The sequence below is a fragment of the Antennarius striatus genome, chromosome 15 (assembly GCF_040054535.1).
Source record: "Antennarius striatus isolate MH-2024 chromosome 15, ASM4005453v1, whole genome shotgun sequence".
Classification (NCBI taxonomy): Eukaryota; Metazoa; Chordata; class Actinopteri; order Lophiiformes; family Antennariidae; genus Antennarius; species Antennarius striatus.
Window position 1 is genome coordinate 15927846 of NC_090790.1, and position 20137 is coordinate 15947982.

At 42.7% G+C, this 20137-nt stretch overlaps 1 protein-coding gene across 2 annotated transcripts; it reads right to left on the bottom strand.

Annotated features, from left to right (window-relative positions):
* Nucleotides 1-41: 41 nt before the first annotated feature.
* Nucleotides 42-19462, bottom strand: rasgrf2a (Ras protein-specific guanine nucleotide-releasing factor 2a). 2 transcript variants are annotated; one of them, XM_068334716.1, is made up of 29 exons: nt 19107-19462; nt 12344-12450; nt 11522-11669; nt 11159-11248; nt 10831-11084; nt 10652-10731; nt 10180-10373; nt 9948-10057; nt 9746-9864; nt 9503-9666; nt 8876-8942; nt 8652-8788; nt 8455-8537; nt 7605-7853; nt 7313-7405; nt 6727-7235; nt 6049-6174; nt 5846-5935; nt 5625-5731; nt 4453-4565; nt 4208-4268; nt 4096-4125; nt 3834-3937; nt 3417-3501; nt 2994-3191; nt 2826-2905; nt 2628-2745; nt 2351-2419; nt 42-2233 (listed from the first exon to the last, which is right to left on the bottom strand). In XM_068334716.1, the coding sequence occupies exons 1-29, from the start codon at nt 19383-19385 to the stop codon at nt 2138-2140; spliced, it is 3960 nt and encodes a 1319-aa protein (XP_068190817.1). In that variant the 5' UTR covers nt 19386-19462; the 3' UTR covers nt 42-2137. The 2 variants fall into 2 exon arrangements, with proteins under 2 accessions (XP_068190817.1, XP_068190818.1); XM_068334717.1 differs by lacking the exon at nt 7313-7405.
* Between the last annotated feature and the right edge of the window lie 675 nt (nt 19463-20137).

Here is a 20137-nt window from a genome sequence, read left to right on the forward strand (position 1 = left end):
CATGATAATTCACATTTCCTTTGCTTTTATTGCGTGTAAATATCTGTACATTACGAGAAAAGTATGGAAAATGATCACAGCAAACTTGGAATTTAAAAGTACACAATACAGTATGAAAACTAATGTTGTACGAACTAATACATGTGTTTCAAGAGTCCTGACATCAGGAATGTGTCAAAATAACTCAATAAAACTAATAAGTCAATTTGAGGGATATTGGTAACATGAGGGAAGTTCATGCTTTATTCAATCTATCAACATTCTTTTTCATAAATAGTGCCAACATGCTACTATTTTACTAATACAGACACCAGGTTTAACCTTTAAATCATCACATCGACAAGGAACTAGGAAGTGAAAATAAATTTGAATGTGGGTTTTGTCTCATGTAAAACACCTTTGAGGCCAATTCTCCTGAAAACAATTAAAGTTAAAAAATTTAAACCTGAAAGGATGTGATGTGTAGCTAAAACACTGTCAAGAATGTAATGCTAATGACCAATGACTACATTTTTCCATTTGGAATGTGTGTAAACTATGAATGTTGTAGCAACCTTAACACAAAGCACTGACAATAACGGACATGAACTGATGGGATGGCGTACAACGGGTGTGGCACTTACAAATAAAGACCTTTCATGTGTCATTTCACACCATCCAGGTTCCAGTGCAACTCCAGAAACTAATGTCGGAACATGTCTGTTTTAATGAACAGAACACAAATACGATAAGTGCAAAAAGTTGCACAAAAAATGGCAACTGCATCTTGATTTTTTTCTCTTCATCAGTTGTGTCTGACTCAACTCACACGGTCTTGTTCTAAGAAGTTAAAAACACCACAAAAAGTTTCTGGTTATACAACCTGAAGCGATGCTACGATTCAGATCTAGTGTTTTAAAGAGTCGCATCCACAGTCATTTTAGCTGGTCATGTCCACAAATGACTCTGGATTCAGCGTAAGCTAATAAAAGTAGTGTGAGGCCGGCTTAATTTGTTTTCTGTAAACATGTCACTGATTTGTCGCGTGATAAACTAACTTTGACATAAACTGAGTTTACAGTTCCTAAGTCCAATAGTTGCTGTCTTTTAGCTCCGTGTTTGGTCCCCACCAGCTTCAGAGAGAACTAAGATTATTTAGCAGCTAACATGTTTATCAGCTAGGATATTCAGCAGCTAGTCTGACTTTTCTTACCATTTGATGATATAAAGTATGACATACACTCATGTGTTTAGAAATTTTTAATTCCTACTGTATGAGTGATAAATTGTTTTCAAGGTCTATCTACTGTACGTTTCAAATGACTGCAGACTACAGGTAAAAAACTTTCAATACTTTTTGATAAGATCGGACAAAGAGATGCTTTCCTTCAGATGTCTGAGACCAAAACAGAGCCAGAAGTGAATTAAAATTAGACTTACATTTATCAAGTGGACACAAAAACCTCTCACAATTGATGCAAATGCTGCCCTGAGATTACTGTTTGTGTAGACAGACAACTGTAACTAACAATGCAAACATTTTAGCAAAATCAGCATCGTAAGATGCCAACATTAGTACCTCGAGATTCCAGTTTATTTCCAGCAGCTCTTATCTCAAGGTACGGCTGTATGTTGATGTGGTGTTTACTGCCTGCTCCTCTAACTTCAAGTGGCTGGAAGAAATTTAAAAATGTGCCCAAAAAAATTTTTTTTAAATGATTTTAATTGAAACAGCGCCCGGTTTTCCTTTCCCGACCAACCAGACAGCGAGTCTGAGGCTTATTATTTTTGTCTTCTTGGACTCCCAGCAGGCTAATCCAGCTGCAATCATACCATATAAATAAATAAAAAATCTGACCCATCAGTTCAAGTGCAGAATTACAGCAGCAGACTGTTTAGTATTTTGTGTGATAGCAGTGACGCTCTAGCGCCATGTTTGGTTATTTTTTTTAGCATGGTTGTTTTTACAGTCATAACTGTACATGGAGGTGGCAGAGTTGTGTTTGTTCAACAGTTATCACACACTCTCACCAGATCTCCTTTCAAGGCACATTTTCTCTTGAGTTTCCTGAGCTCAATAACTGGTGGTGTTTTATGAAACAACTCAAGTTGTGTTACTTCTTCACTGGTTTCATGAGACAGACTGAGGGAGTAGCTATTAGCCGGGTGGAACTCGTGGTTCAATCTTCAATGACAGCTCATAGAGAGTATCTTCATCCAGCACAAGCGTCTTATCCAGGAGGAACTGAGTCACCTGGGGACAGATCCACATTTTAAATCAATTCTTCATGCACTCATAATGCAACACTGACAGCAGTGGAGTGGATTTTATCTCTCACTCACACACACACACACACACACACACACACACCTTGGGCTGGTGCTCTATCCTGTAAGGAGCCTGCTGGAACTGACGAATCTCCCGGATGATGTGAGAAATCTGAGAACAGTGTGATTAGAAAATGTGATCACCTCTCAGATATTCTATTCTCACATGAAGATAATAATTTAACGTAAGAAATCATGTTTGGGGTGAATCAGTGGCTAGCGAGCTAGCTAACTTTAGCTCTTTTGACTAAGCTGAAAATGTCACCAGTGATATTCATGTAAAATATGTCTTCAATATGCTTGTGGTTGCAAGTCTTTACCATCCTCATCTTGGAGAAATTAACCAGGCCCTCCTCTGTGAAGTTAGGCGTTCCCTCTTCAATGAAGGCCAGGTCAGTGAGATACATGCCCAGGTATGGGACACATGGAGGGTTACAGCTGCAGACACACAGCAAGCATTAGACAGTGTTTAAGGAACCCAATATTTCTGTAGTAAAGAGTAATATCGACATATTTACTTTTTCAGTGTCTCTCTGAGGTTCTTGAACCTCCCCTCTGATGAAACGGTCTTCTGCAGCCGATCCATCAGTGCCTTGGTCTAAAAAAACCCCAAAGAAAAACCACCTTTTTACACAAAAAAGTTGCTTATTAATATCTTACCTACAGTTAAATGACTGGATGTTGACCTGTTTGCAGACTTTGGCCCAGGTCTTCTTCAGCCTGTAGATGGCGCTGCGGTTGAGGGCAGACGTGATCTCCAGGACTCCATTGTAGTTGTTGAGGCAGCGACAGATATCAGCCACTGCTAGCCACTTCTCTATGGAGCTAGCCCGGGAGCCCACATCAGTGTGGGTCATTATCTGAGACGCCACTAGGTTGCTCATCTGGGGTGAGACAAGGTGGGGTACTTATGTCATATATAATGACCTCATTGAGGTCAAAGGGCAGTTTGAGAGGCTTCTCTTTGGTAGGTAGGATTGGATCAAATGTTTTATTCTTATTTAAATCATCAATTCATCCGTTATTCAACTGAAGTCATGTATAATTTATTCGTGTCTTCTCGTCTAATGAAGTCTATAGTGGTTCCCTGACCCTGTGGTCAGTCTTACATCATTAAAATGCTGACTGGTCTTCATGATGTAGGGGGTCTTCTCCATCTTGTCGACCTTCATCCAGCCCTGACCGAGGAACTCCCTGCAGGATCAGACGTTCAGCAGCATTTGTCCAGTTTCACTCGAACCACTCATATTTTGAAATGTTTATCTTGATGACAGGAGAACTTATTTTTAAAACTGAGCAAAAAAGCAGGTGTGTTGACAAGTGAGGAGCGTGAGGTGTGCCACATGTTTTAATACTTCAATGTAAACTGTCAGATTTTAAATTTTGATTCTCAATTTTTCCATTACATATCGTCAAACAAAAACAGCTTTTTCTATTAATTTCAGACTTAAGCCATTTGAGACATTTCTGATCTACTCTTGACGTGCAGGCGAGCACCAGAAGGCTTCACCGGATGAAGTACTCACTCGTAGGGAATACTCCTGAACACGATGTGATCCAGCAACGTGATCTGCTCGGCCATCTCCATCGCTGAGAGAGACTCAAAACATTCAGCCTTCGGACTCTCCGCCTGGAAATTTGTTCAGAATGATCAGCGAGCCATTTCAAAGACTTGCGACACCACACAGAGGCTAAACTAACCAACATACATGGAATCCACCTACTGGTTGACTGGACAGTTTCACAACAACACACAGCAGCTACAAGAGATCACCACAGAATTCTTACCACGATGAAGTGAAGGAGGGGGCAGCTTTTCTGAAGATAAATGATTTCAACAGCGGATTAAAACAGGTCTTAGAAATTTGATGTGATAATAAGAGCTGGTACTGATGCTGACCATCTGTAAAATGTCCTCCATCTTCAGCTGAGCGTCATCTTGTTCCTCTTGAGAAAGGGCACTGCAGAGAAGAACAAATTGTCCACATCCAGCTTTAGGACGGTACTGCTGTCGTCGCAGTACTGCATTACATATAGAGATATATCCCATACAGGTATTTGTTGTAAGGAACAGAATAACACAATTTCTTAGCTTTACATGTTCTACTTTTCTTTCCTCCTTGAGGAAAGACAGGTTTTGTGCACCTTAATATGTTTGTTGTTGCTTTCCTCTCCTGTGGCAGCAGGTCTGGATCTCGTAGCACCTCCTCTAGTAGGCCAGCGACGCCCATCTTCAGCTCACCGCTCATGTCAAAGTCCTGATGGAGGAGCACAAACACATGTACAGCTCAGTGACGCTGAGACATTACGTTATGGGCTGACAGCAACTCTTAAAATGTTGTGTTGATATTCATAATCTCTGCTCAAGTTATGGGCAAATTGACAAAGTTGAAGAGAATATTTATAACACTGTACTAATCCTGTCTCAATCTGCTGGGCACATAAGGGCGCCCCCTAGAGGACATTTACACCAGGTGACCCAAACAGAAGCATTGCAACCCTATGTCAATTACAAACAAAAAAATCTGTACATTAAATAAAAAACTATAAATATAACAAAGAAATTTAAGATGGACTGAATTAGTTTGAAAAGCAATCAAAAATATATTTTCTGTAAATTTATTAAAGATGAATAAAAATTACCTCTGTCAAACAAGTGAATCTGCATTCGAATAGTTTCTGGATAAAATATCTGAGTGTGAAATGTTAAACTCACCAATGACAGAGCTGGTCTAACTCTCGCTCTTCCCACTGGTGCAGTATTACAACGTAGTATAAAACCATTTGATTTTTATTATGCAGAAGATTGAAATTGAGCTCATTACACTTAAACTAATGCTCATGTTTAACTGATATTGTGACATCCAGATTTTAAGTAAAGTTTACAATTCTATATATTTTTTGTCTTCTACAAGACCAACTGTTGGTCTCTATAGCCCACAAACACGGATCCAGAAAAACGATGGTAGTATTAACAAATGGTCATACTCTAGGCTACATCATAAATGAACAAAGACAACATTTTACATAATCTGAAAAGAAAAGGATAGTCCCTCCAGTGTCCTTGAGGACGATATTGACATTCCAGTGTTTCCTGAGTGAAACAACAGACTCAAGAGCTCACCAGCAGGGACTGCTGACAGGACAGGAGGCGACAGACTGTCCTCCTGTCCAGGTCTCAGTCTTTTGTAAATTTTGAAAACTAATGGACGCACGTTAACACAGGTTTAACCAACTGCTACGAGCCTCCAGAACACCAGGAGGCCCCGTGAAAGCTCCTAATGCTCTTGAGCATGTAATTGTTTTCATGGACTCACCTGGGAGTGTTTGGATACCCAGTGTCGCAGCACGTTGAGAACTCTGTTGGTAGCAGCTCTTCGAATGATAAACTCTTTATCACAGGTTTTCTCAGAATTACTAAATCCTGGGAGGAAAAAAAACAAAAACGGATTAAGGCCTTTCATTTAGTAAAAATCCATTTACAGCTGTTCCCTCCCTGGGTTTGTGTTTTTTGACCTTTAGTGCTCGCCATGCTCACCCTGGGAGCTGCTATGTCCCGCAGCAGCCGTGGCGATGGCAAACGCTGACGCCGGTGACATTGTACAGCGAGAGTTCTCCCCTGGGGAGACTGCCAGGAACGGCAGACAAAAAAGAACAACGTGAAATATGACAAGGGGGAACAGTCGTACACGACAGCGCAGATTGTGTCAAGTACAGTGTGTGTTTTTGAACCAGTCGCACCTCCCGTCTGTCTGTAGCGGAGATGTCTCGGTGTTGAAGGTGAGCGACAAGGTGACAGGTCACCTGGCTCGCTGCTGGATGGCGATTCTGGAATAAACTTATCCAGTGATACTGACTCCAGAACAACTATGAGAAGAAAATGAACACAAACCAACAAAGTGATATCAGATTTTTACACATTTGTGTTTGTTCATAACACCAAAGAGTCCCGTCATGTTTTTGTAAATGCAGGGTGGTGATCCAGAATGGTTAAACTAAAAGAACATGAACATGTTCTCCTGTCTGGAGATGCTCTGGTTGCCATGCGATACCATCTATCGCTTCATTTCACATTTACTGTGAAAGCTTCTGACCTCGTGCCCGCTGTTGTTTTCATAGTGAACAATCTGTCATCTGTATCCAGATGGTGATATAAGAGCAATTTATTCCTGTTGGGTAATGGTGACCTACTTCTGTGCGCTGCTCACGTCTGTTTGGGTTGGCGGGTAGCTATTAATGATGTATTGAAGGATAACAGCTGCGATAAGTGAATCATATTCATACTTATAGAATCTGAAGTCAATAGTAATAAAAAAGACATTTTCATAGCCCTCCAGCTCAACTTTATGTGTGACTGTAAGGCGTGTGCTGATGCACATATGGGACCGCCCCGGTTTTGAATAATATTTTTCTACACACCCCTGCGGATGCTGCGTCTCAGCTTCCCACAGAAGGCGTCGAGGCGTGGCAGCTCTCCGCTGACATCCTCCCCCACAGCTGGGCTCGGCTCTGGGGAGCCGGGACCACGACTGAGGTCCAGGGGGGATTTGGTGGAGATGGGAGGCGGCGAGGACAACCCAGATGCCTGAGGGAGGCTGGGAGAGCGCGTGGCAGTGGGTGGGGGCGAGGAAAAGCCAGACGGGGGCTTGGTTGAGCCAGGAGGCGGAGAGGCAATGGCAGGGCTGTGGCTAGAAGTGGGGGAGTTGGCCGCAGAGGAGGAGGGAGTGGTAGAGAGGTCTAAGGCTCCCGCTTTCCCATTTATCGGGGAGCTGAGGGAGAGCTTGCGGCTATGCACGGGGGAGGACGTGCGTGTCGGGATGGAGAGAGGAGGAGGGGAGGAAAACTTGCGGCACAGCCTCGGGGATTTGTTGTTCAGGGGGTCGGTTCCCCACGAGCCCTGGTTGGTGGCAAAGAAGATCTCCAGAGACCTGAAAGAGAAGAGTCCACCTGAAGCTCTGTCTCAAGTGAGGCAACAGAGAATCGCCATCCTGCTGATGGAATTTACTTGGACTGGTCCAGAGCTAGCTGAGTGATCTTCAGACTGTAGTCGGGACAGAGGGACATGATGGACAGACGGTCACATGAATGCTGTTCAATCCTGGGAGGAAGAGGAGAGGAATGGTCCACAGCAGAGTGACGGATGAAGGGGGGATGAACAATGAGAAGGGAAATCAAAGATGGGGTGAATGCAGGCAGTTATGCATGAGTCTGATGAATGAGAGGAGAGAGACAGGAGGATGGATGAAGATGCGCAACAGGATCAGTTTCCAGACTACAGGTGGGATGGTTTGAAGTACCTGACAGGTATGGAGGTGAATGGCTTCTTGTAGATATCGGCCAGCTTGTCGATGACCACGGCGGCTGTGGTGAAGATCCGGTACGTGTGGAGGAAGGTGTTGAGGAAGTCTATGGAGAGGAATCGCAGGTCTGTCAGCCGTTCTAGCAGACGCTCCACGCTGGCGTATCGGATCTGAGGGACCTTGCAGGAGTTGAGTGTCTTGCTGAAGCAAATATCTACATCATCCTTGTGGAGTCTGGCATCGGACCTTCAGGGAAAAAACAATCACAGCAAACTTTTGATTTCCAAATGCGATAAAACAAATAAAGACTGAAGATAATGTCAATAGTTTTTGACTTCATGTCTGTAACTCTCAACTGAAAGAAAATCGGTTTCCACTGAAGGATTAAATCTCTGTCTTTAGATGGTGAAATTGATGACAAACCAATGAAAGAATCTTTTAATACCTTTAAAAGGAGTTCCTGGGACTTACAGTTGGGATATTTTGGATGGACAATCAACTTCAGGAGATATTTATAGGTGGTTGGAGTTTTCATGGTTTCATTGATGCTGTAGTAATCGCTACCTGCTCAGGATTCAGTGAACACAGCCTCTGGGATGAACTGAATTTGATATTATTGGAGGGAATTTGATTAAAGGGAATCCAGGTCTACAGTGGTTTAGCTAGGTTAGTATAACTTTAGTGGCCCGATCAGCTGACTCAGTCCCATGCACTGACAGCGAATCCAGACACGTAAACCACCTTGGCACTGATTTCTGTGTAGAGTCTGGTCCCAATCCATGTTTGGCAGATGGAAACCTTCCTTTTCCTTACACTCCTCAAACCACTAGAAATCCTCTTTTCTTACTTGATCATGTGCGGCACAGAAACTTTGGAGTTCTCCTCAAACACGCTGGTCATCAGGCCGTTACAGCGGATATTATCGATGCACTGAAAACAGATCGGAGAAACATAATCTACATCCAGAGTCAGAAAGCTGCTTTGGTTAATTAGATCAGATTAAATGGCCACAACAATCAACAGGCTTCAGGCGGTCAGACTCACCTGGCTGATATCGCTGGTCCACGCAGCCTTTTCTTGGCGAGATGGAGCCAGGAGGACGACGGAGAAGGACTGACCGTCGGGAGGCTCCACCACAATTTTGAACTCCAGATGGTTGAAGCCTTGACCTGCAGCGTTGTCTGCAGTGGCAAACACACCGGACCACGCCTCGCTTAACAGACTGTATAAGAGTTTAAGGAACGAAGACATCGCTTAAAGATACTCACAGTCCTCATCGCTGCTGTCCAGCTCCTCAATCAGAGTGCACTCTATCAGAGACAGAGCTCCTCCTTGCTGCAGGGAGGAAATTCAGCATCAGATTTCAAACTCAGGATTGTTTAAAAATGGCATCTATAAGAAATTACAGACCTCCCTTTTAGTCATCTTCATCGCTAACATTAATATTTATTTAACTTAAATGACTGACAAATCGATCGCGTTATTGAGCGTCTGAAATGAAATCAAATTTCCAGAGGTGCCTGGAAAACCTTTCTTATCCTGCTGCTGTCCTCTCAAATGTTTTGCTTCAATTTTATTTATTCCCGTATTTACTTTCTCAATTAATATTCATATTTTTTATGTGTATTTACTGTGTTTCTGTATTATTTCCTTCGTTATTTACTTATCGATATATTTTCTTGCAAAGTTCAGCTGCATATAATTTACTTCACATTTATGGAAATTTGGTTTTACTCCATCTATGGAACAAGTTCCTATAATGTTTTCAAAAATCTTGCTTTTATATTCTCATAATATTCTATCTTGTATTTTTAAAGGTATGTTTAAAACCTGCTGCTGTGTTTTAAAATAATGAACACAGCAGGATTCACACATGTCTGGACGGTGAATCCGACCTTGAGCAAGTGAAGCTTTCCTCCGGATGTCCGGGTGCAGATGAGGAAGTGTTTGGTGAACAGAAAACACTGTCGCTCCCCCTCCTTCCTCAGCGAGAGGGAACCCAGGCGGACCTTACTGAGCACGCCCCGTTCGCTGCTGGACGGCAGCTGGATGAGAGAACCTGGCCATGGAGTCACAGTGAGTGAAGATTGATCGATTGGATGCGACAGAACACACATGTGGTTGTGGAGGGAGCTCACCTTGTCTGACGAAGGTCTGACTGGTGTCCAGCAGGATGTCACATCCCTCTACTATCATCCTCTCGATGGCCAGGTTCTTCCTGATGTTCTCGGTGTCGCTCACCTCGTCGTGCATCATTCTGACAACACCACCACCGCCATCGTTAGTGGAAACATCATCGTGGGCTGCCACCACACTTCTAAGACGTGTGCACACACTCACTTCGACAGCTCCTCCAGTTTGGATTTGGCAAACTCCATGCTTTTGCGCTCCACGTGCTCGTGAGGTGTGTGTGCCAGCAGCTCGTGAAGTGTGATGATGTACCGTGGAATCTGGAAAAAGCAAACACACACCACACATGCACACACACGCACAGTAATGACACAGAATAAGTCTTTCTTTCTTGCACGTCCATCATTCACGTTGGGACCGTTGGTTAGGTGTGAGTTCCTACCTGGAACATGGGATAAGTGAGGAACGTCTCCAACATCCGGCCCTCGCAAGCAGCATTGGACTCGTACTGCTTCAGAAGTTTGTCAAAGTCTCTGTTCTGTTTGCAGTTGGCCAGAACCTGCAGGCTGTACTGGTGGTTACGCACAAACTCCTGGTAGATGTTCAGCATGGGAAGCAGGATGTCAAAGAGGTCGGCTGAGGGTGAAATAAGAACACATACAGTAACCTGGATATAGAAGCATTTGAACTAGCATGGAGGAGGATGTTTTTGTCACTAATTGTTGATGTGGTTCATTGGTAGGAGTACACAAGAGGTGCGCATCATGTCAGGCACGTTATCCAAACATGTAGAATAGCTCAGGTTTGGACTGCGGGACTTAATGTTCCTGTCCAGTTGCTATTATATATTGTTATAAAAGCTTCAAATTCTTTCCACCATACGGACAGGCATAGCAAATCTCTGCTGTCCTCACCCAGAACTAGCGTTGGCCAGTTAGCAATCCGAGCTTTAAGACCTTGATGGAAGATCTCATGCAGGAACATGATGGTCTCACTACAGGGAGACAGACAGAACCAGATCACTTTGAGTACGAGATACAAACAGCCAGATATAATAATTTCACCGTTAAACCAAATATAGTTAAATAAAGACCTGTTGAGGAATATACTGCTGACATCATCATGGCTGATAGGGGGCTTCTTGGAGCTGGCGGCCATGCGGAGCGGTCTCAGGAAACAATTGACCAGGATGGAGAGCTGGTGGACGTATTCAGTCTCTGCTTCCACCATGTTGAAGACGATCTGGTTCCTTTTTCTCATGCTCTCTGCGTGAGGGGAGCAGATGTAGTCCTGGACAATGATCTTCCACTTCCTCCTACACAGCCAGCCACGTAGGAAACTCTGCACCTGCACAGCAGACACTAGGTGTCCCTCTCATCCATCACTTGGTTTGGTTTCATTACGGGAATCTGACAGTTTACCTTTTTGATCTTTTTAATATCTGAGTCTTCCTCTTCCTGGTTGCTCTGGCAGGGTTGCATCCTCTCCTTGGTTTTGTTCAACAGTATAATCTGGCATAACATGAGACTCCAAGTCAATTAAAATATTCATGAAACCACTTTGGAGGCTCAAAGCAACAAATACAATATTGCGTGATAAAGAAGTAATGGTCTTAAAGCCACTGGAGCCTTGCTGTGCTTTAATCTCACAGACACATGTGACTAAACCCCAGAGTTTCGCCATCATGTTAGATGCATTTGCATACTCCATCTGAGCACCCCTGCACACACACGTCTGTGGATTCATGTATGCATGCACATAGATGCAGGGGTATTCATGCATACCTCAGCTTTAAGCCTCTCGATCTCAGTGTCCTGGTCCTCCAGCTGAGTGCGAAGCTGATTGGTTGCGATCTTCTCAGTCTCCATGATCTGGACCAGGTGGATGTACTTCTGCATCAGGATCTCACGCTCAATGATGATGTCAGAGTAACTAAAGGAAGCAGAGAAGGAGAATAAAAGCTTCAAGTGTCGATTTGTGTTACTCTGGACCCCAATAAACAACAAGCTAACATCCAGTGCATTTACAGTAACATGGGAATGAAGTGGCTGTTTTAATGGGCATCATGTTATCGACAGTAAGACAACAAAGAGGAGAGAAACAATGGCGAGATCAAGTGTGTGATGTAACCAGTGTAGTTATACAGCACCAGTGTGACCTAAATGTGAACCGCCGCCAGCAGAACACGTCCATGTGCTCCAAGACGCACACATGCTAAACAAATTAGGATTATTGTCTTAAGTGCATCAACACAAACACAAACCAGAGGTCAGAAAAAAGCAATTTACTGAACAGTTTCATTACCCATCATGGAACAAGTTTTGATGCATTTTGTGAGGGATGTGTAGCATGCAGCTCACATTAATGGACGTGGTTAGATTAATTCTGATGTATCAATGCTGAAAACAATCTTAATTTGAAAAAAAACTTGACACTCATCATCAGATTATTATAATTAGTATATAGTTGTTAAATCTTTCTAATAAGAACAGCAAAGGTGTAAATATGTGGAAGGAAGAAACAGAAATAATCAAGCAGAGCAGCTGAAAATCATGAATACCTCCACAGCAGATTAAACACTAGAAACAGTAGACACCTTTTCCTACCTGGCCTGCTGGATGCACTCCACCCACTCATTGCAGTCAGACTCTTCCTCCGACCGAAGTTCCAAAGGTTTCTGCCCATCGTGACCAAAGACGACCAGGAAGTAATGCTACATCGGAGAAGAAAAATGCAGGACAGTTTCATTGAATGGTTTGAAGCAGGTGATGGGTGTTTACAAGAGGGGATTTAACCATCATCTCGCTAACAGCCAGTTTTGTTACAGCCAGTCTCCACCACTCAATCCTGTCCATTTGGCTCTAAACAAGCCATCATTTTAAATTCCATTAACAGCACAGACTAAAACTAAAAGCTACAATCGCTGACTCAGATAATGAAGTGGCAATAAACCTATACACATCAACATTTCCATTAAAGACTTGGGTTCTATAAGGAGCAATGCTTCCTGCTGTCGTGTCATGAAGTCTCCTCCATTCTTCTGCAGCTCTCTGCCTGCTGTAATCTGTTAGAGTGACCAGATCCTACCAGAGCTTCCTGTGCTGATGTCAGGACATCCACTGTGTTCAGTGATGTTCACCCTACAGCCCTCACATCTCTGATGATGAGGTAAGCAGCCGAAGTCCAAACATTAAACAGCAGCACCACGTAGTTCCTTCAGCTCGAGTCCCAATGTCCCCCCTCAGCCTATGTAGGGCAGTGTGGCCCAGTTCTTTCATGTAGAGGACTAGATGTCGTCCTCTTCAAATGCAGACACATAACAATAGGGTAGGAAATCCCAGAATACTTTGCAAATTGAGGCAGTGACTGATAAATATTCCTGACATGTCTCCTGCTGCAGTATTTACCATCAGCAGGGACATCATTCAGTCATTTAAATCAACCATCCACCTTATATCTGCACTATATAGGCCTTATAATCAGGCTATACATTATTTAGAAAGTACATATGCATACATAAACCTTCTGAACATACTAACATTCCTCAGGGCAGTATAACACACTGACGTCGCCAGATCACATTGTTCTTACATATAGAATTCTGTGTTGCATTTACGACTTTCAAAATTCATTTAGATCCAGATCCAGATCAAGCCACAGGTCAGTTCACATCACAGTTCTTGGAGAACAAAACCCTCGGAGGCTGAGGATAAGAGACGCTTCACCTCTCGTGCAAGAAGCTTCCTTAGGTCCGCCTGAACGGTGAGGACTCGGGTATTTAATCTCCTGTCAGCTCGTGATCAGTAAGGCGTTAATGTTACATGCCAACATTTGACCCACCCGGTTCTGTTGTGGGTAAGTGGGGTCGTAAAGGACACCAGCGGTTTGTTTACCCATCCTTAGCATCATGATTCACAGTATGAATGATAGAGGAACCGTCTGCGGAGAGATGCTCAGACTGCGTTGCCAGAGAGAGATGGCAGTGTAGACCCCCAGCTCAGTTTGGAGATGATGGTACCAGTTTAACATCAAGTGTGTTCAGAGGAGCATCCCTCCTCTTTGAGATAATACTGTACCATCTAATCATTCTTCTGCTGATTTCTATTGTCAGTAGTTTTCATACTGGAGTGAAATATGAAGTAAAATACATGTTTATTTTCAAATAACTGCGGCCACCACAGGGAGAAAGTAGGCCTGTATAGTAATGATGTAACGATAAGCGGGTGACAGACATTTGCTAGCGTGTGGCGGCTACGGACCAGAGAGAGGCTTAAGGGCTTGTGTATATGTGTGTGTATGTGTGTAGGGGGGGTGGTTTACATAACCACCAAAACATGTACAGCTCCTCGCATTGCTAATGCGGCTTCCCCGGCCACAGGCCAGCATTAAGCTGCAGGTTAACAATGAGAGGCAGACAGGTAGAGAGACAGACAGGAGGCTTTAAGCCACATCTTGCCCTGCACTCAGCATCACTATGTCCAGTCACAAAATTAGCTCTTCTGTCTGATGCGCACACACACACACACACACACACACACACACACACACACACACTGCAGCAGCCGACACTCTGCATCGCTTACACAACATGACCAGCAGACAATGTGGCCGTTTGTGACTCATTGCTTTATTTCTCCTTCGCTAGCGAACAGAGGACACAACTGATGTCCGGGACTGGATTACAGACACACAGTCATGCTACACTTCAAACTATGAAGCAAATACTTTAGAAGTACTTATTGATATTTGGCTATTAGTACTGTCAGGTATATTTTTTTTTATAAATCAGCAGTTTCATTCTTTCAAAAAAAGGTTCACATGGTGTTTAGTTAATTATGTGAGTGAGTCACTTGTCCTGAATTGTGATCATGTAAAAGTACAGTACAAATCTTTTATTGTTCTTATGGAATTTAACAGAACATACATGCAATTTTTTTACTTCATGAATTTTCTGTGTTCAGTCACACGCACTGGCTTTGAATTGTCTGTTGCACACCTGAGTTACGAACAGAAAGATCCCACTCATAGTACAGTATGACTGATTAAAAAATAGCCCAGGTAGCAGCAGTGTGTATGGGGGGGCCGGGGGATGTGTGTGTGTGTGGGGGGGGGGCAGTTGTGTTGACTTGGTATTCAGACAGTGGCTGCAGGCAAAAGGATGCTCTTCTTAGTTGAGCGCAACAGAAAATGAGAACATCAAAACATGCTAGCCACAGAACCTTCACAGTGAAGGTAATGACTTTAAATACTACACACAAACGCTGTTACACTAATCTATGTGTATTTTTATAAATGGAAGAGTGAAGCAGTCACACACACGTGTGATCAAAAAAATAACTCCTTTCGCAAACATTATTCTAATCTTAGTCCATCTGCTGCTAAACTTCATGCATATAATAATAATAATAATAATAAATCTTTATTGTCCACCGGGGTGGAAATTCATCTTTGGCTCACCAGACTTGCAGACAAGACATTTAAGACACAATACAGCAGTGAGGATCACACCGTAGAAAGATAAGACAACAGCACTAAGAAGAGATAGTCCAACATTAAAAAACCTGCTTCATCATCATCATTATCATCATCATCATCATATATCACTGCTGAGTTTTCCCAACAAACACTCATGTAATATCTGTCCCCATGAAGTTGGTGGAGACAAAGAAAGCAAGAACTGGACTTGTGGGTATCAACCAAGAAGAAATAGTAATGTAGTAATGTTTGTACTGCTGCAGTAGAATTCTGATACAACAGTTGAGAAAATGTTCCACAGTCACATGACTAAGGAACATTTTTGTTGTCTGTTTAAACCTAAACCTGGAGCCATTATTTAAATTTTGCTTCTTTGGAATATTGTCTACATTCACAAGGAACAGCAGAGCAAAGGAAAAAAGTATCTCTGACCTTGTCAGGTCAGTGCCAATGACTGCTCTAAGGATATGTACAAATAGAAATATTTACTTCACATAATTTCACTGTGTGGAAATGGACTGTTTCACCGTATGATATTGTTGATGGGACAGAGGATTGGGAGGAGGTGAAACCGGTGATTCTGTTTGTGTCTGCTCCAGACCCAGCTTTTAAAGAGAACAGAAAATGACATCACAGGGTAGGTTCAAAATACATAAATGAATGATAGAATTATTTAACACACTAAAAACAATCCCTTTGCACTTTAGCATATACACCATGAAAAAGTTGTACTTGATGTAGGTCAGACATTATTAAGCAAAGACTCAGTGTGAACCTACAGACAAAACAAGATACGAGCTGCTCGACAGAAGATTATTTGAGATATTTTTGTTCAACATACAAGTAAAACTCCGACACATGAGCCCTGCTTTGGGACACCAATGCTAGCTGGTTCGACGGATACATCAGCTGAATCTGGATCTCATTCACTTTGGCCACTTTTGTGTCTATTTTCACACTTTATCACTGTTTTTGTAACTTGCGCATAATTATTATGCACAGGCAAAGCATACATGTGTATTGGTTGAAAAAATTTCTTTTTAATTATTTAGAGTAGTTTGGGGCTTTTTTACAAGGCAGGAACATACATACATTTTCATGTACCGCCGCTGTATCCGCCGTAGCGGGTCACGGGGCGCTGAAGCCTATCCCAGCTGGCATAGGGCATGAGGCGGGGGACACTCCGGGCACGATGCCAGTGCACCGTGGAGCCACATACAAAGACATACAAACACGCGCACACACAATTACTCCTACGGGCAATTTGGGACCGGCCAATCAACCTGAAGCGCCTGCTTTTGGAGGTGGGAGGAAGCCGGAGAACCCGGAGAGAACCCACGCGGACACGAGGAGAGCATGCGAACCCGGACACGCCGTGTTGTGAGGCGACAGCACTAACCACTGCGAACGGAATAAACTCGTATCTCTACTGTACTGGAAGAACAAAAAGTGACTTCCAGCTTCCAATTACTTCTATAAACAGAAAAACATGAAAACTGCCGTTGAAAAAAAATTACAAAGAGATTAACAAGTGTAGATTTGTGGATAGTTTACAGCTGTGAACACACAAAGATCAGAACCACAAGCCTGTAATAATGTGTTGCATCAGTTTTTAGCCTGGCTTACATTTCCAGTTCATTAGGCAGGAAATCACAGCAGTGAGTTTTCATTCACTGCTGTTCATATTTAACAGCCTATTTAACTCATCTCAGACAAATCAAATGAAGGGGATGTACAAAGTGTGTTTACTGAGGAAACATTTCCTGAGCAGACGAGGCCTGAATAGAGATGTTCTAACATCTCCATGTGTATATACCAAATGTTCTGCCCAAGTTGGTTTGGATCTACACGATATGAATTCAGAATCTGGCAGAACATGATGTTGATTGTCTTGTTATTATCTTTAATAACATCAATTAGAATTTAGCCGATCTCCCTAATTAATTTAAGTGTATTTACATGAATACAAGTTGTCAGTTATGCATCAGACAAAAATATTAAAATTATAATGAAAACTACATTTAAATATTTATAACATCCCCCTGGAAATGAAGCTCATCCTCTGATGAGCACTGAGGTGGGATTTAAATGATTATGACTTCTATACGCTTTCACATTTCATTAATAATTCCTAAACTACTAAAGTAGTTAAAATGGTAAAAGAAACTCTAAGAGGATGAGACCACTCATAAAAACACTGATTTAAGTGCATTTCAATATCCTGATGACAGCCACAGCAATGAACAGGATTATTACTATCTTCCTCAGCAACAGATGCAACTGATTGAATAATTAATGTTGCCAATAGTACCTGTGAATAGAGCGGACATCAATTGATCCCAGTTATCAATTGCACAAGAGAGCTTTGAGAGTCCAAGGTTTTTAATGGAGCGACATTAAATTCTGAGAAAAACATCAGAGAGCATCAATCACCCAGCAGCCAGCCTTAGATCCAAACCAGACCGTCTGTGTCTGGATGTTTCATCCCAGCCACAGAGCAACAGAAAAAAATCTTACGTCAAGTCTGGCTTCGGGCAGGAGGTAGAGTTCACCCTGGACAAGTCACCAGTTGATCACAGAGCCACATAGAAAGATAACTAGAAAGATAAATAACCAATCACATTCATACCGACAAGCCAAGCCACAAGATCATCAGTTTTTGGTGGTGGTGGGAAGGGGGAGCTGGAGAACCCAGAGGGAACACACGCAGACACAGGGAAAAAAATCCATACTCCACCCAGAAACACCCTCAGGCATATTTCAATCCAGGAGAGTATCTGGATTCACAACCAAAGCCAGTAAATTCTATCTTGGTCCATACTCCACCCTTCCATCAACCTTCATGGAAATCATCTAACTTCATGGATAACATCTACAATTTCCAGACAAAAATGACTGAGTGGCATCTTAAAATGTTTAACATATTAAGGTTTGTTACGGATCCAAATCATGTTCTGGATCTGATGACCCAAAAGTTAACATTCATAGGATCACATAAAATTAACTGAGATCAGATTGGAGGTGAAACTGATTCAGCTTTGTGTCAAGTTCATCATATATCTTCATATCCTGCAGCAGCAAAAAACGGATGATTTAATTAACACTAGCTTTCACAGAGCAAATATCTAATATGCCTGTAATTGAATTTTAATAGAGATCAGGCTCTTCTTGTTATGCTGATCCCAGTACCAACATTATCCTCAAAACATTTAAGCTTTCAGGACAACACAGGTGTATACGACATTATTTCAAACCAAGTTGATATTTCTGGGCTACCAGAGGCTTGTGTTTTCATTTTAAAACTAGTCCCCATCTACTTCAGTTATTGAATGTTGTAACTCTGCTTCACTGCCAAGCTGCAAAAGTGATTGGTAAAATAAGACTACAACTTTAGCAAGTGTCAAATGCTCTGATTGGTAACATCTGTTTGATGCAGAGGTGCAGTAGTGTGATTGCTGAAAATTGATGAAAAATTGTACGGTACTCTGATTTTGGAGCTGAAAATTTGAAATAATCAACAAACTTCAGCGACAATTATTTTGATTATCTGCCAAGTAATCTTAAACAGGTATTGGTCATTTCAATCAAGGTTACCATCCCTGTAGATGTTATATAATCTGGTGTTGTTATGACAGATATTTTTACAGTTGCATAAAAAAAAACAGTCAGACATATTCACTCTTGGAGTGAACATTTCACATGCACAGACAGAATTCTGGAGATGATATGGAGCTTTCACACAGCATCTCATTAGAAACAAAATCTGCGAATCATTTAAAAAAAATTTAAATAATATTTTAGACCTTCCAAGAAGACACACAAAAGAAAAGTCCCACTTTAAAACAGTCTGTTTTACTTTTACTTCTTTATGGCCTCCTGTTCACCTGGACTCACCTGCTGTTTCTCCATGGGGTCCCTGCTGATGGAGGACACCTTGGGCGCAGGTGTCCTCTCACACGTGCATCCCTCGAGCAGGTAAATCCCGGAGGGTCTCGCGCTCTGGTCGTTCTCGAAGTAGAAGAGAACATTCTGGTAGAGGGCGAAGTACCTCTCCGTCCAGCGGCTGTTCTCCGTGGTCTTCTTGCTCAGGAAGCCGCGTTTCGTGCCCTCTTTCCGCGCTGCGCCCGACAGATACAGAGCGTGGCCCTCATTGTACCGCACACCCTTCTGCATTTTACGTCCACCCGGATTTTTTTTTTTTTAAATTACTTTAGCGGAAGCGCACCACAGAGAAAGCGGCTACTACCTTCGTTTTCAGGGAAAGGTAATCCGGGTTTATCATGGTATAAAAAGTTAGAGTGACCGCTCAGCCTCTCCGGCATCACCGTCCCACCGAGCCGTGGCGCAGGTTCACGTCCATCCTCTCCAAAACTTTGGGGGGGGGGGTTTCCGGGCGATATTTCTATCCAAACGACAACTCCAGACGTACCGGCAGCGGCGCGAAACAAAAACAGACGAGAGAGAACAGACGGTGGGAACAGAATCACGACGGAGATCAACGGTAATCGGCTTTGACACCAATTTAAAGAGACAGGTCAGCCGGCCGCGCGCGCTGCTGTCTGCCCGCCACAGCGGCGAGAAGGGGCGCACGAGACGGAAACCCCGTAGGTGCAATCAACGCGCGTGCAGGTCCGAAACCGGAAGCGTCAACACAAACCATCCTTCAGCTTAGCTAGTGAAGGCCCTTGATTTTTATCTGATATTTTGATTTAAATTTCTTCATTCTGGATCACCAGATCCAGAATATGACTCAGATCATGATCAGACTGATGTGCCCTAGATGTCACCCTCACTTTTGCTCTATAACATTGCAAACATCCCATGACATTACAAAGTAAAATCTAGAAGTTAATTGTTCCACAACAGTAACAAATCCTTTAAAAGCATTCTGAATCCAGACGATGATCCGGATCACAACACATTCA

Excerpts from the sequence above, each read along its gene's own strand:
- rasgrf2a (XM_068334716.1), bottom strand. The coding sequence starts at position 19,385 with ATGCAGAAGGGTGTGCGGTACAATGAGGGCCACGCTCTGTATCTGTCG. Across the intron at positions 10,732-10,830 it reads AGCAGTATATTCCTCAACAG|TGAGACCATCATGTTCCTGC; the intron begins GTCTTTATTTAA and ends GTCTCCCTGTAG. Across the intron at positions 2,234-2,350 it reads GGATAGAGCACCAGCCCAAG|GTGACTCAGTTCCTCCTGGA; the intron begins GTGTGTGTGTGT and ends ATCTGTCCCCAG.